The sequence below is a fragment of the Peromyscus californicus genome, unplaced genomic scaffold (genome assembly GCF_007827085.1).
Source record: "Peromyscus californicus insignis strain IS unplaced genomic scaffold, ASM782708v3 Scaffold_15__1_contigs__length_86483966, whole genome shotgun sequence".
Lineage (NCBI taxonomy): Eukaryota > Metazoa > Chordata > Mammalia > Rodentia > Cricetidae > Peromyscus > Peromyscus californicus.
In genome coordinates, this window is record NW_026294447.1 from 9,913,366 (window position 1) to 9,931,013 (window position 17,648).

At 40.7% G+C, this 17,648-nt stretch overlaps 1 protein-coding gene across 1 annotated transcript in view; it reads right to left on the reverse strand.

The window, feature by feature from the left end:
• Scin (scinderin) overlaps window positions 1-17,648 on the reverse strand; it is a 90,362-nt gene that overhangs the window by 40,390 nt on the left and 32,324 nt on the right. The window contains exon 4 of the mRNA XM_052738167.1: window positions 13,782-13,931. Within this exon, the coding sequence (XP_052594127.1) occupies window positions 13,782-13,931 (150 nt within the window). The remainder of the gene's footprint in view (window positions 1-13,781; window positions 13,932-17,648) is intronic.

Below are 17,648 nucleotides of genomic sequence, written 5' to 3' on the forward strand. Positions count from 1 at the left end.
GCCATTGTAAAAGGTATGATCTGAGCAGAAAGTGGGAAAACTTGCATTTCTTCTCAGTTCTGTCAATAAAAGTACTGGAAACATCTACAACCAAAGACTCTCTTTGTATGTTCAAGAGGTTGGAAATCTATTTAAATATAGCTTTTTTCTCATCAAAATTGACCATCGTTTCTGCTGCTCCCCTGTCTTCAGCAAGAGCTCAGTTCTAAATAAGTCAGAAGATTTTTACATTAAATAATGGAGCAAATAAAGCATTCCTGCTTCAGATACACAATCTCCTGCCTCAGAACTTCCTGGTTGTCATTACCAGTGCCCTGACCACCACTGAAGGCTCCTTGCATGGAAAATGAGGCTTCCCACTTGTATCTTGATCATTTTAGCATGTGGCTTTCCTTCTGTTTTCACAATAAGCAGAGAAACCTCTAGGGCTTCATGAGGGAGTATTTTAATCCTCAGTAATTTTGCATTCATGTTCCTTCACTTAAAAGAAAATCAATCAGTAGATCGTAAGCGCATAGAGCATAGAAATCAATAATAAAAGCAAAAGCAGCTCCTCTATTGTATTTACTTGCTGCAGCACATTTGGTGCCGTAGGTAAGGCAAATATTTGATAATAGGGAAGATGCTGAGACAACTAACCACAGGGACCTCTGAGGAAGGGCTGTGGCCTCCTGTGGCAGCTGCCTCTGCCCTGGACATGAGATCCCGACACTTGCTCTTGGCTCTGAGCTTTGCAGCTTCTTGAATACTCTTGTTCCTTTACTGCCTTGTCAGACACAGGGTATTTGCTGGCTTGGATTGTGAGTAGAGGAGTTTTGGAGTGAGGATTATGGGACACATAGTGACTGGTAGAAGAATGGGGTGAATGGAGCGTCTGTGCAATGATCTAGCACAGGGCTATGCGCTAGCACTCGATGCAATGATGACCTGCCCCACAGCAAGACTGCTGAACACAGCTGTCACCAGCCATTTGTCACTACTGATCCCATGGAGTGTGGTTACTGTAACTAACTGAATTAAAGATGCTATTTTGTTTCAGTTTGTTTAAATTAAGCTTAAATGATGACATAGATCTTGAAGAAACTGTATCGACTGTGAGATTCTGGGAGGTCTAAGAAATGCCTGGGGGAGTTGAGATGTTGGTCTAGTTCTCAGTATTGTTCTAGAATCCATATGTGAGAGGTTTGATTTCAAGACTCCTAGGAAAGCTAACTCTTACATCACTGTCATTGATAACAGAAGTCAATACAGACAGTTAATACAGGAGCTACTATAAATGTGGAGAGTGAACTCAGAAACTGTTAAAATGTATAAGACAAAAAGCCAACATTTGATTTATTTTTTGCAATCAGAACATATTAAAATATTAAGATTTTTTATTTTTTATTTTTTTGGTTTTTTTGAGACAGGGTTTCTCTGTGTAGCTTTGTGCCTTCCCTGGAACTCACTCTGTAGCCCAGGCAGGCCTCGAACTCACAGAGATCGCCTGCCTCTGCCTCCCGAGTGCTGGGATTAAAGGCGTGCACCACCACCGCCCCGCTAAAATATTTTTAATATTAATATTAAAATATCAGAACATATTAAAATCCAGCAATTGTTTTCACCGGTTGCATATCGGAACTATCTGGGCAGTTAGGAAAGAGAAGGTCAATGTCTGCAGGCAGATTAGAGAGCCAATGCCTAATTCTATCACTGTCTGTGCAGAGCCTAGGCCCTGCTGGCCCATCTGATAATGTGATCGAAGGACTCAGGATATCAGTGTTATCAGTGTGTATCATTTATCTCCACCACCAAGACAGCTCAGCTAAGCATTCTGATGTTCCCTTTACCCACCCTGCACACCCTCCCTGGGCAAGCTCGTGGTCTGGAAGCTACTCTAAAACAAATACCAGGGAAAGATTTGAGGCCTTCCACCTTTTCTGGACATGACTAAACATTCTGCTGTAAGACCTCAAATCCACTTTGAACTTCTCTATCTGTCCAGTTCTTGAACGGATGCTGCCAACATTTGCCTTTGGCTTTTCTATGTGTTACCCTCTTGCCTTTTGAATGACTGTTCATTCAACGGGATTAGGCAGACTGAGCTAGAAGGAGCACTTGTAAGGCTCCCTGAACTTGCTTCTACACTTAAAACGGTGTGATGATGGATATCACTTATTAATTAATGTGATTAATTAAAAAATGTTTGGGAAGTGATTGTTGATATTACTGGCACACTGTGGGAACAAAAGCTAAGGCTTTGTGGACTCTTACCCTGGTCAAAGCATCACTCTCCTTCTCTTAAATGGCCCTGCATCTTCCTACCTGAATGTGTTTTCTTAAGACAGGGTCTTCACCACATAGCCCTGGCTAGTGTGCAGTGATCTGCCTGCCTCGGCGTGCAAGGGCTGGGACCAGTTACCTCACCCACCTCAAATCCTTTCCATAATGGTTTCACCGTGAACTTCTATCCCCTTGTGAACTTATATTTTCTTGTTGTTTTTTTCACCTTAGTCTAATGATTTTACTGAGCAGACTGCATGTTTTGCTGATTTTTTAACTAATTAGAGACAAGGAAGGTCTCTCTCATGTATCCCAGGATGACCTCAGATTCACTAGTCAGCAGGAGGGGACCTTGAACTTCTGATCCTCCTGTTTCCACCTCTCAAGTGCTGGGACTACAGGTGTGTACCACGATGTTCGGTGTATGCGATGTTGAGATCATACTCAGGGCCTCCTGGATGCTAGGACAGCGCTCTACCAACTTGGCACATCTCATTGCTAGGTCAAATCTTATACTTTAGACTTAAAACTACAAAGTGATGATGGATCCATTTATCCCTCTCTAAGCAAAACAGAACCTGTGTGATCAGCGGGCAGTGGTTGGCCATGCCCTGAAGAAGGAACAGAACAGTCACCTCTTCCCTTTGAGTTATCTCTGTATTTATGGTGTGTAGAAAGCCACTACGATTTAGTTATAAAATAAATTCTCTTCTCCTCCCATATGTTTAACTCTTATCTCCTCCCACAGTCTTGCACATAGGACTTTATTTTATCGAAGCAGGATGTATCAGTTAGGCAAGATTTACTCTGGGAGTGTCTGAGGTGTACCAGTTCCATGGATAACAGCAGGAGACTATAATTCTTAACAAGTTAGCTTTCAGTGCAGGGATGTATGTGGGTTTCTCTTGGCCTTCCTGAGTGCCAGTGTGGGCAGAGACTATTAGATAAGTCTGTAGGAAAAGACATTAATATGGTCAGGCAGTCATTTCACATTTGAGCAAATAGGGAAAAACAATGAACACTTTGACTTATTTTTAACTCCATGTATTCTAAAGAGACCATGTGGACTCTCAGACTGAGAATTATTTAAAGAGCATCTGGTCCCCAAAGCTGTTTCTGCACCATGACATCTCTGAGCCTCTTCCCCAACCACTTTCTTGTTTTCAGTAAACTTGGAGACATCAAGCTTCACGAGAGGAGGACTGGAGAACAGAAGACTGTTTTCCCCTCCAGTTTCTTTCTATGAGGCAAAGAAAATCTACACGTGTCTCTCAGGTAAAACACCAGTGAAACCTCCATTGACATTACTTTGCTTTCATCCCCATGTATGCAAGTAGCTTTAGCATCCATCCCTACAAAAGAAGGTAAAAAACCCAGCTTACAAGTAACATTAAACTAGATGAGGCCAGTGTCAGCTTTGACAACAAGACCTTCTATATTGACACAGCCAGAAAAATTCTAAGCACCAAAATTTAATTCTGCGCACTTTGGCTTGGTTTCCATACGCTTGGATAGGTTGAAACTATCTTCACACATTTGGCACCAGGCTTAAAAGAATGTGATTTCTTTCTAAGACAGTGCCGACCCCAATGATGCTGAATCTAATGTCTCCAGGGAGAAGGAACAGCTGGACAGTGACAGCAGGAGATCTGAGACAGGATCCAGCTGGTCCACCCACGGCTGACATTCCACTATGGAGACTACAAATGGTAACAGAGAAGATACAAAATAAGGGGAACTTATCAAAGAGGCCGGCCGAAGTGTTTTGGGTTCTAGAATGCCCCAGGGTTTCCGATGTTCCAGACAGTTGAAAATGTATGCCCTAAGCTGGGCATGGGGTCTCAGGTCTTCTCAGCATTTGAGAGACTTAGGCCAGAGGATCACTGCAAGTTTGAGGCCAGTCTGAGTTACACGTCAGCCTGAAATTAATTAGTTAACTACTTAAACTGAGAAGAACGTTTACTCTGGAAGGTTCCCCCAGTGGCCTGTTCTCGTTCTCATACAGGCTAGTCACACAGCCTCTTCTAGAGAAAAGAGAAAAGTCACTCACTTTTCTAGTCTATAAGGAGGGGCACATGGCAGGTGCTACTGTGGTTCCACCAGGCCACCCTTGCCCTGCCTCGGAGGTCATCAGGGAGATTCCGTCTGAAATGTGAAAGCCTTTCCTCTCCCAGACAATGTTCCCAGCTACACCACTGTATACATTCACACACAAGCTTGCTGGTGGTTCTGAGCAATCAACCTCCATAGAGTGACCCTGAACCAGTGAGGGGTGGACTTGCTGGTCATCTCAGCCTTCCATGGGCCAGTTCCCAAATGTGCTCCACACTCTTTCTCCAGGGTCTCTCTGGGACTGATTTATGGGCCTGCTCCATAAATCACTAGCATGAGGCTGTATCACTTGACCCCTACGTGTGCTCTCAGGAGTGTCTTCCGGATCATGACAGCCCTTATCTCTGAGTCAGGTTTTGTGGGGACATAGCCCAAAGGAGGGGGTAATAAACGTATCCATATCATAGAACTGCTTCCTGAAGCAGCTCTTCCCATACAGTCCATGGAAGGTGCCACTCCTATGTGAAGAGCTGCCATGGTGGCCGTTATTACCTCCTTCAAAGCAAACGACATCTAATTGACTATGTAATTTCTAAACTAATAAAAAGCTGTAAGTTACAAGAAAATTGCAACCTGAATGAGTGAGAACTAAAGAGAAAGTTCATCCAAGATGAGTAGGCCGTTGTGGAGCCACAGAGCTCCAGGGCAGACAGTGAGCATCCCAGGTCAACCATGGTCCACTCAGTACTCACTCCCAGACAGTTTCTAATTAGCTCACTAAGCTCATCTACACGCATGCTATCAATAAGTTTTGTTTTTCATTAGTGGTAAGATTTTTAGTTTATTTAGTGTGACAAAACACTAGTATTTAATTTCTAGAGTACCCATAGCCTAGGACTTCATTTAGCAGTGTATTTACACAGAGTCCATGGCATGCAGACATGAACATATTTTCATTTTAGTCATATAGTAGTCTCTTTTTCATGATTAATAGAAAATATGGGCTCTCTAAAACTACAGCTCTTCTAATGGCTTCCTCTCCCTTTGTAAATGGCCGAATACTATATTTACCTGAACAACAGTTTCCTTACAAGGTCATTTTAAAATTATCTTTATTAATATGTTGTATATATATTTTGTTTCAAACAATGTAACTCCAAAATTGTGATGCATTAGATACCCATGTGACCCACTGATCTGTACAAGTGCTGTTAACATAATCCAGCTAGGGCACACTGGGATCCTTGGCTCTGGACAAACAGCATTAACACCATAGTTCAGATGTCCTCCACCTCAGGGAAATCTTCATTCTATAGAAGCAGATTTCTTCATGACATTAAACAAATGCTAATCGTAAAATAAATGCTAAGGGAATGTGAGCTGATAAATCTTGAAACCCTTTTAATATACAGGCTCAAAAATTTCTTAGCCTGAGATATGACAGGAAGTGACATAAAGTTAGTGTTACTGTTTTTTGTTCTAGACTGAAAAATTATGTCATTATAAAATAAATGCAAAGGAGCATAAGCCATTAAATAAGAAATTTGGCCATTAATATCTGGGGTTGGTTAATTTTTAGCACAGAGATTAAAGGGAAATTGGCTTAAAAGGACTGAAAAATGCAGTCTTACTATTAGCTCTTTGCTAATATTGATAACATGTAATCAATATTGTGACAACATGAGGTGAACTTAAATGACAGCTGAAACCTGTGATTCTTGTTCAGTTTCTATAGCAGCTTATCTAGTTTGTATAGCAGTCTTATCTAGCTTAATATTTAATATTAATCACATTAACTCATTGATTCAAAAGTATACTTTGAGGGCAAAGTTTCACCTGCTCTACATGGAACTCACTGAGTCCAACTATCTTGGAATTGCATCATCCCATTTACAGAACCTGCCGCTGGTCTCTCACTTCCGCAGCAAAGGAAAGAGAAAAGTTACTCATTCAGAAATGACTGTCACGTGGTGTCCAGTCAAGCTGATCCTAAGAAAGTGGTATCTTATCAGTAAGGTCACAAGTCGCCATGTTGAATTTTGATGAGACAACAATTATCTAAGATCCTGTCACTTTATTACAGCATATGGTTGACTATGCTATCATCTACACAATTCTTATCTTGGTTCAGACTATTTCAATTCCTCCCATCAGAAGAACGTGATAAGGGACAAAATGCATATCTGAGTTAAATAAACAACAGAAATTCAGGTAATAGATTCACTGAATTAAGTGACTGAGTCAACCCTGGTGGTGCAGACCTGTAATCCCAGATATTTTGGAGACTGAAGCAGGAAGATTCCAAGTTCAAAGCCTGACTGGGCTACAGAGAGATGTCAAGGTCAGCCTGGGCAGCTTAATGGGGCCCTGTCGCAAAATAAACATGAAGAAAGAGGGAAATGGTGTGCTTCAGGGGTGGATCACTGGCTCAAGGCCCTGGGTTCGGTCCTCAATCGTGACAAAAACAGAAGAACTCAGTGAATGCTGCTTTGAGCAGTGAAATAGCTACAACAACTGTAAAGTAATATTTGCCACCCTACTTTCTTGGCTATCAGTTATGCAGAGTATCATTGCTGTAAAGGAAAGTGGAAGAAAAGATTTCCTCCCAATGTAACAGCGAGAAGGAAGGGTAAGGAGCCTGCCCTCTGGCCCCGCTGCACTCCATCTAGTCTGTACAGGAGCAACCTAGACAGAGTGGCAAATATTTGATCCCTTTGACCAAACTGTTTTGAACAGTAAACTGTGAATGGAAGTCCTCTCTCACCTGGCTCTCATAATAATATAACTTTAATCAGACAATAAATTCTGGTGACCATCTGCCACGTACCAGACCCAGGAAGGAGGGTTTGACAACATTCAAGGCACTGTTCAGTTTCTCAAGAACTTACAAAAAGGCCCAGGAGAGCAGAGGAAGAGTCAACATCGAGCCCTATCCTACTTGGAAAGCACACCAAGACAAACATAGTTTTCTACCCAACTTTCGTATTGTTTCTCACTGCTAAGGGGTTTGCTATGTCTATTGACCAAATAAATTTCTCAGGCAACTCAAATTTCCATTCTTACGAAGTGCAGAGTTTTTACTAACAATGAAATAAATGAGATAGCTACAGAAAACAGTTTAAGGGGTGACTTTTTTACATGTGTATTATAGACACAAAACAGTCTTAGATCTTTATATTTAAAGAGATCAGCACTTCCATACTTGTTCTTTAATGAAAGGAAAAAGGGTGATTTTTATTCTGATTAATAGTATTTGCCCATGAAGCTTTAAAGCCTTTAAAAATACTGTATACATTGTTCCAAAATGATTGCAAAAGATTTTCACATCAGCACCTCAGCTTTATTATTACACTTCTTGGGTTGACTTCACTCTGACTCTACAAAGATAAATGGAGAATGGTTTATCTAATCCCTAGGGCATCATGCTCCATCCTCTCCATAGAGGAGAGTTGAAAAACTGTTAGATTGAGTTAAATGTGTAATTATGCTTCAGTTAAAGGACTAAAACACAAATCCTGGGGCTGGAAGGATGGGTACGTGGTTAAGTGTACGTGATCTTGCAGAGGATCAGAGTTTGGTTCCCAGCACCTATGACAGGTTTGACAAAATCCTACATCTTCTTTTTCAAGTCTGATTTCTTTCTTAGTGTCTTTCATGCTGAAATGCACAGTATAGATGGGTGCTACATATGAGTGTCCCAAAGCTTAGGTCATCAAGTTCAAAATCATTCCGATTTCTATAAACTGAAGCTGTGTGAGACCTTCAGAAACACCAGACATGTGCATAGCCTTTTACTGTTTAGTTGGAGGAAGGAAAAGACCTAAGCTAGATTTGAAAAAACAAACTGAATTTCTAGAACTGTGCAGTTCCTTAGAGTTCTGGGAGCATCCAGCTTAAGTCAAGGTGGTAGGCAGTGTGCTAACAGATCTTGAAGGAGCAATACTGGGGCCAGGCCAAGTGGCCAAGGCCAGTGAGCAGCAGTGGTGTGGCTTACAGGAAGAGGAAGATCACACTTTTGTGGCTGCTGGGCAATATCTAGGAAGCTGACCTGACCTAGGAAGAAAAATTCTACAGATGAGCGACTGTGTATCAAAGGAACAGTGTCTACGTGCATCCCAGGGCTCAGGACTTCACCTGGGAATTTGGGGGCTGTTTCAGTCACTATGATTATCTCAGAGCATGGCAGTTATTCTCCAGGGAGTTATCTGTAACCAGCTACCAAACAAGAAAGACTGGCCAAATATGTGAATTATTCTCATCTAAACACCAGATACTCCTATATAAATGTAGTTGGTCTTACCATGCATTTTGATCAAGAATATGGCTTCGTTCGTGTATTTGCCAACACTGTCATCTCGACCTTGAGAGAATAGGAAGTTGGCTCGTTTTCTGGTGTATGTGTTTTGGATTCTCTAAGCATTAATGAGCAATGCAGTAGAGCTGTGAGGGCTACACAAATGTGAAAGCAATGTCTGACCTCACGGACTGTGGAGTGACGTCAGTAAGATATGGGTTTTATTTGACAGTATACTTTGGGGAAATACGAAAATTTTGCTCTTTGACTGAATAAGATTTTAAAAAGTTGATTTAAGAGCCATCTAAACTACTCAACTCTTCTCTTTACTTACCAAATTCCCAGATCTGCACATATTAAATATCTGATCAATTTCCAAAGAGAATGGCTATCATTATTATCAATTATTACTGATAAAAACAAGAGCACCCCAATTCATAGACTAGGAGAGACTTTAGAGGTTAATACAAACTGTCTGTGAATATCAAAGAGCCTGAAACATGGATTTCCTAAGAAGGATTCCAACAAACACGACGCTGTGAGGTGTGTGGCCCTCAGCTCCCATTGCTGCTCTTCCCCTTTTCTAGAGCTTAGCTCCTCTGCTAGAGAGTAAAACAAGCTGAGACTACATCTATATTGGCAACAAACCTGTGATGGTTTGAATGAAAACACCCCCATTGGCCCATACATTTAAATGTTTGGTTCCCAGTGGGTGGACTGTTGAGGAAGAGTTAGGAGATGTGGCCTTGTGGGAAGAAGTGTGTTGCTAGGGGTGGACTAGGTTTCAAAAGCCCAAGTCAGGCCCAGTACCCCTCTCTCTCCACCTCCAACTTGAGAATCAGATTTAATCTCTTAGCTACTTCCCCAGGACCACGCCTGCCTGCCCGCCCGCCTGCCTGCCTGCCAGCCACCATGCTTCCCACTGTGATGATCGTGGACTAACCCTCTGAAACTCCAGTTGAATGCTTCCTTTTACAAGTTGCCTTGGTCATGGTGTTGTGTCACAGCAGTTGAACAGTAGCTAGGACACAGCCCAAATGCTCAATAAACACTGTGAGACACAATACGATATTCTGATTTTCCTTCCAATTTTCTTTCTTTATCAAGAATCTGAAGCAATGTTTGAACATATGACTTTGCAGGAACCTTACAGCTGTTTTTTATAAAAACAAGAAAGGAACCAGTTCAGTCCCATAGCAACTGCCTGCATCTCCTGCGCTGTTCTTATGGCTAGCATTTGCCACCAGGATTTATAATGATTATATAGTCAAATTCATTACAGTATATTTAAAAAAGAGTCTTTCTGACTTAGAAAACAACCTGTCCCATCTCAGTCTCTCATCTCACCAGATGCTGTCTTAAAAAAAAAAACAAAACAAAATCAAACAAAACAAAAACAAAGTCCATAATCAGAAAAATTATCCTTCTCCTTGGGGCATCTTTCAGTTTCCCTCCTAATGTTTAAGGAAGACTACATACAATGAATAAACTTCAGGGCCTTTGGGCTGGTGAGATAGTTAATTTCCCTTCATGTTCACTGGTTATTTTAAATATGAAAAGAAGAAAGACCAGAGAAAACCTTTACATAATTTATTACAGCCTTTCATAGTAAATATGTTTATATTCAAGAAAAAACAAAACACAGAGCAGAATGTGACTAGCTAAGGCTTAGTGACTTCATCACGTAGGATTGCTTTCACAGTTAGACACAGGAGCTGCTAAACACACAGCAGAAAGCAGAGTAACCACACATCCTGTTGCCCCCACGGTCTTATTAGTGTGTCCTTACCATGTCCTGTCTTCTCTGTAATTTTACTCCACAAAGTGCTTTGGTCTGAGATAAGACATATTCAAATTGTGTGGAAATAATGATCAACAGACAAATGAGTGAGTGGTCATGGCCTGGTTCCACACATGGCCCAAGCATTCAGCATTCGGTACAGAGTCGTGGCCACTGGATCATTTTAGTGATTCGAAAATCCTTGATTTTGAGGCTTTATTTTCTTTCTCATGTAGACATTAAAGTTTCTAGACTTAAGTAACTTAAAACATCCTCTCCACAAAGGAATAAGGGTGGACTGTGAAGGGTATTCTGAAAGATGCTTAGATTTGCAGACCCCTCTAAGAAGAGCATCACTGTACAATCTCAGGGGGGAAAATGATGTTTCCTTGTCTTACACAGAAGACTCGGGACCATTTCTGTGCTTGTATGCTATGGAGAACTTTGGCTCCCTCTGAGAAAAAAATATTTTTAAGTTCATAAAATAAAATACAAAGGATTACAATGAAAAACAGTTATATTGGAATACAACTGTCAACAAATCTATCATTGACCTATTTGTCATTTTGTTTTGAGACAGGCTGCCATGTAGCCCAGAATGGATTTGAACTTGCCACATGGCCAAGAATGCCCTTGAATTCTTGATCTCTTCCCACCACCTTCTGGGTACAGGGATTCAATTTACTGTGCCATTCCCTGGTCCTAAATGTATTTTTAAGAAGCCAGTTAATATATGAGCTTTTTCCAGGTGTAGTGGAGCACATCTTTAATACAGCACTTGAGAGGCAAAGGCAGGAGGATCTTTGTGAGTTAGAGTCTACAGAGCAAGTACCAGGGCATTCAGGACTAAGTAGAGAGACCCTGTCTTGGGGCTGGGGAGGAGGGAGATCAGTTTCTTCATCAGCTCGTTGAACAACATTACTGAACAGCAAATATCAAAAATAACTACCACTGGACAGTGGTAGCACACTCCTTTAATCCCAGTACTGGGGAGGCAGGGTGGGTGAATCTCTGAGTTTGAGGACAGTCTGGTCTACAGAGTGAGTTCCAGGACAGCCAGTGCTATACAGAGAAACCCTGTCTTGGGGAGCAGAAGACCTACAAAGTTGTGATGAAGCTAACTGATATTTTGAGGTTATCCATAATAACTGAATTGTGGTCTAAATAGTCACAGGAACAGTCATGCTACTCTGGTTGTTATACTCACAATTCGAGGAAATACCACACTCACAAGTGCATGAAAATAAAGTTGTAATTTTCCCAACCAATTGAGGTCTTGAATTCTATCATCACAGTTACCAACTTCAAAATTCTAGAAGATAAACTAGTTTCCCCTACGTACATAGTTAGTTCATCAAGCAATCTCTGTTGCAATTGGGCTGCAAAGCATCCATGACAGAAAACCCACCGATTGCTTCCTCTCACCTAAGAAGGTGCACCGGGAGGAGCTGTGAGAGAGGGTGCAGCACAGACCCTGAACATACTGAGTAGAGACACAGTGCATGCATTTTTAGGAATCCAAAGCCAAAACAGGGAGTCCCTGAAACACAGACAGCATCTTAGGAATTGGAACTCTTTACTGCCCTCTAGTATTTCAAAGTTAAATTTGTATCTTTAGATTTATCTCTTCCATTAGCATTTTTACATCTTAACACAATGCTTAAATTTTCTTTTCCAGTTTTTTGAAAGAAACACAATGAACACCCAAGTATGGGTGTGCATAGGCATGCCACTGTGCCACAAGTAATTGTCAGAGGTGAGTGTGATAGTAAAGTATCTTAGTTAGGGTTTCTATTGCTTGATAAAACTCCATCACTAATAGCAACTTGGAGAGGAAAGGGTTTGTTTCAGCTCACATGCTCCAATCACAGTCCATTGTGAAGGGGAGGAACTCAAGGCAGGAACATGGAGACAGGAACTGAAGCGAAGGCTGTGAGGAATCACTGCTTACAGGCTTGCTCCACATGGTCTGCTTTCTCACTCCATCCAGGACCATCTACCCAGGTGTGGTACCACCACCCCCGTCCCGTGGGATGAGCCCACCCACATCAACCATCAATGAAGAAAATGCAGCACAGCCTTGCCTATCGGCTGAACTGGTAGGGGCATTTTCTCAGTTGAGGTTCCTTCTCCCCAAATGATGCCTACTTATGTCATGTTGACGTAAAACTAATCAGCACATAAAGAGTTCGTTCTGGAGAGCTGTGGAGACCTCCATGTTCATTTAAAAGCTGCAGAAAATCATAAATATCCTATTTATAAGACAAAATTCTTAGCTTAGTTGAAATATATAAAATATTGGTGTATTTAACACTTTGGTAAAAGATTTTCCATTCTTTTTAAAATGTGCTTTTATTATTTTTAGTGTGTCAGTGTTTTGCCTGCCTGTGTATCTGTGTACCATAATGCATGCCTGGTGCCTGGAGAGCCTAGAAGAAGGAACTGAATTTCCTGGACCTGGAGTTAACAGATGGTTGTGAGCTGCAATTCCTAACCATGTGGGTGTTGGGAATTGAATCTGAGTTCTCTGGAAGAGCAGCCAGTGCTCTTAACTGCTGAGCTATTTTTCCAGCCCCAGATTTTTCATTCTTCATTAATGAAGTAGTTGTTAACTTTTTACGTTAAAGAAAATTAGTACATTTAAAAAGTAATTAAATCTAGATGATTAAACTATTACAGACTTCAAAATGTATGATGATGAGTTCAGTGGCAGACAACTTGCCTAACATACTGAAGGCCCAAGGTGTAAGCACCAATACTGAAAAAAGGGAAAAGAAATATAAGCAGGGTCAAGAGATCCCGAGAGAGAGAGCAGGTGTGACTGAGTCTTCACTGTACTGCGACTTCTGTGGCAGTTTGAATGTAATTGGCCCCCATAATCCCATAGGGAGTGGCACTATTAGGCGTGGCTTTGTTGGAGTGGGTGTGGCCTTGTTGGAGGAAGTGTGTCACTGTGGGGGTGGGCTTTCAGGGTTCCTATGCTCAGGATACTGCCCAGTGTCTCAGTCAGTCAATTGCCTGTTGCCTGACAGATTAGGACCCTCAGCTATTTCTCCAGCACCATGCCTGCCTTCATGCCGCCATGCTCCCTGCCATGAGGGACTGAACCTCTGAACTGTGAGCGAGCCACCATAATTAAATGTTTCTTTTGTAAGAGTTGCCATGGTCATGGTGTCTCTTCACAGCAATAGTAAACCCTAACTAAAACAATTTATGTAACCTTGGTGCTTTTAAAAAGCTAATTTTAGCCTAGACTCCCATTTGGAAATATATTTGATCCCATCCCCTTCCCCTAGACTCTCTCTCTGTGTCATACACACGCACGCACACATGCACGCACGTGTGCACACACACACCTATGGCTCAGAGTTTTCAGCAGACAAATCACAGTACCTTCATGAGCTCTGATGGCTCACTTCCTTCTTCCACCACAATGAGCTGAGATCGCCCCTTCCTTTCATTGTCCCGAATGCCGATGGCAACCTGGCTTGCTTTCAGACGCTCGTATTTGTTGCATGAGGAACCACACCACTGGTAAATTTCCTACAAGAAAAAGGCCGATCTTTTGAGCTGAAATGTCTGTAGAGGACTTCCAACCTGATTACTAAAGATAGTTTACTAAAAACACAGAGGCATGATAATAATATTCTGTATAACAGATAAACAGTGGATGGTGTTTAGTAGAAACTCACAACTGTCACAGCGCAGAGCAGAAGTGTCTGCAGAGTGCTCGGCCGTAAATCAAATACCAGTGTCACACACTCTTTGACAACATCTCAGAGAGCGTAGAGGAGGAAGGGAGTGGAAAAAATGTATAAAGTCAGAGGTCAGGGGAAACTGGGCGTTGCTTACATAAGATCTGCAGGAGATAAACACACTCAAAGTTCCAGCCTGGATTCAGGCGGATACACGGCCCCCATGCCTAGCTGAGGACACTGACAGTTGGGAACCGCTTGGAGAGAAAGTCAGTTTTCTTTAGGGGTGTGTCCAGTGGGTGGCCCCACCCCCGTGTGCACAAGGGCGGCACTACTTAGATTCAGTGGAATACATATATAAAGACATGAAGTTGGGAGGGACCATGGGGAATGATCCAGGAAGAGTTGGAAGAGAATGAGAATGATTAAAATGTATTGCATGCATGTATGAAACTCTCAAAGAAAACATATAAATGTTATACTTTTAAGAAGAAAATTAGAATCAGCTACTATTAAGATATGTAAGATTTTATGTATTTATCTGCATCTTATTGATTTGATGGCATTATAAAGAGAGCATTTAAATGAAAAGTATGGATATATATGAGTACTCTTTGGTGTATAATATCTATTAACTATAATTTATAAAAGTAAATTTACATAGATTACTTAGATTAAAATTTGTAAGTACTTTATTTCAGAAAGGTAGTCAAAATCTGTTAAAGTATTAAACTTTGATGCTCATTTATTGTATATAACATTTTTGTAAAAGAATTTATTCTTTTGTTCATTCATTTAAATTAGTCAATACAAATTATATACATATATATATATATATATATATATATATATATATATATATATATAATCCCACACAGCATGGAACTTTAAATAGGTATATATTATTGAATGACTAAATCTAAGAAACTAAGATATCTAAATTCACTCAACAATTCTTATCAAGAGCCATGAAAAGAGTTAATGACCTTTGACTCAGTAATAATTCATTTTAATAATTAGTCACAAAAGAAGAAAAACTTACCTGCACAAGAATTGTAACCACTATGTAATGTTAGTGAGGCATTATAAAGATATTAAATATTCCATAACAGGATAAGATGTCTAAATTAAGATGCACAGAAAGAGCTGGATGCTGAACTACTAAAATTACTCTTAACACAGAAATACAGAGAAAAAGGAAAAGTCACTTGTTGTATCACAGAGACCATCTCATGTGTCATTTAGGCTGCAACATTACAGATTTAAGTTTGAGGACAGTATACACAGCTGCAACTATAAAATAAAGACTCCTGAAAATTGTTTCCTTTTTTTGAGATTATAAAATAATTACATCACTTTCCCCTTCCCTGTCCTCCCTCCAAACCCTCCCATATGTCTTTGTTCTTTAAGATGAAAACATTTTCTCAAGATGAAAGAAGCTACTTGCTTCCCAGGCACCCATCCTGGGAGAGGGGTCCGAGTTCTCACACACTAGACACCTACAGGAGCTTCCTGTGAGGGTACTCTAGCAGCAGAGAGAATCACATCTCTGCCTCTAATAGCAAGGGTTTCTGGGTTCTGTACTACAGACAGGCTCATGAACTACATGAGCAGCAACAGAAACGCGCTGGTTGAGGATTGCTACGGAACTGCCCTGCGGGACACTCGGAGACCCCTCATCACGGGCTGAAACTGGGGTGCGTTTTAATACGGTGTGGAAATCTTTCAGGTAAACTATGAAGAATACAGTGAAGCCACAGAAGAACACAGTGAAACAGAGCCAAAAAGATGCATTGGCTACAGAGAGGTACTTAAGGAGGCATGACTCTAAGGGCTCCGGAGGCATGACTAGCTATGGAGAAACCCATTCACTTATGCAGAGCTCTGTGTGAGGACGACTCTGGAGAAAGAGGGATAAATATGACAAAACCAACAGGGTGGATGTGTAGAGAGACACTCGCTCTAACATACTTGCATCTCCGTTGTGTTTCAATTTTCACACATCTCACCTGGTGAGCTTCAGAGAGGTAGTTAGCACAGTAGTTAAATATGAGGGAGGACTAAGTAAGCGTGAGCACGGAGGGTCTGGGTGGCCACTCGTTGGTACGTGACAGTGTGTTTGCAGATTTTATATATATATATATATATATATATGTGTGTGTGTGTGTGTGTGTGTGTGTGTGTGTGTATGTGTGTGTGTGTATGTACAGTAATAACAACAAAATGAAAGCACACTCACACTGTAAGACAACTTCATTCCAGAGTCATTTTGTCACACAAAAACAGTGCACTAAAACGAGACAAGCTTTCTTCTGGGTACTGGGGCAAGGTTTGAATAACATGGGCTCGTGACCGTCCTTCTAACCCTTCTCTTTATCATGTTCCCAACTGACTTAATCCTTAGGCCGCCTTAAGAGCAAAGCATACCTATTAGCAACTCGAACTTTGATAAGAAATACAAAGAACTGTGTCTTCTGTTCCATTTATTCTAGAACATGATTTCATTACTCAGTATCATCCAGGTACATCTCTTTCATATTTCCAATAGTGGTACATTCCCCTTATTTCCTCTCTAGCTCCTTTTCTAAACCTGCACATTGGAATTTGAGGCATACATGCAAAGTCACTTGAATTCCACGCCAAGGTGAGCAATTACAATACATGAAAACACATGGTTTCCAATGATTAACTATTAGTCACTGAGAATTAAGATCAATGGAGCAGAAAGGGTATTTTTAAAAACACGGAGATATATACAGAGGTGGGAGTTTCTTTTGCTATCACAGTTCTTATTTGAACCATTCTGTAGTATAAAATATAGAAATTTCTAATATTAGAAGCATGTTTAATTTTTTGGTCTGCTGCCAGACTGCCTTCACATAAAGTCCTACCCTGCGAGACTCGCTGAGAAATTACTTATTGAAAGTTCTCTGGGAGATTCCAGAACTCGCTAGCTTGAAAACCATTGTGGGTCACCTTGGGCACACAATACATACATGGAGCCCACCTCACATTCTGCCAAGTGCCACCCAGGGTCTTAGCTCAGAGGGCTTTCCCTAACCCAGTTGATGAGAGTTTGCAAATAATTCCTCTCATAGTAGATGTGAGAAAGTGAGCTTGAGTGATGATTATCTTATAGTACAGTGAAACTGAGAAAGTGCATCAGAATTGACATCCTAGGTTTCTCAGATTAATTAGTAACTTTCATAACAGATTTTCTCCATAGTTACATAATCATCTAACTTGTGTTTACATTCTCATTATCTCCTTTGTATAAATGAGCTCTCTTTTATTTCAGAGATTTATGTAAAATCATGACAGTACCATCTGTAAAGCCTTATGGAAACTTAGTAAAAAAAAATAGATAATGGCAATTCCACAAACATTATTATTTATAATAAAATTGTATAATAGTCTATGGATTCCAAAATGTTATCTATATTTTTGGAATGAGCTTTTCATGTGCATATCAATTTACAAATGAAATCAATTATCAGTTGTATAAAATATTCCTCACTATTGTGTAGAGAGATTAGTTTCTATGTTCAAATTAAGGGGGAAAGTA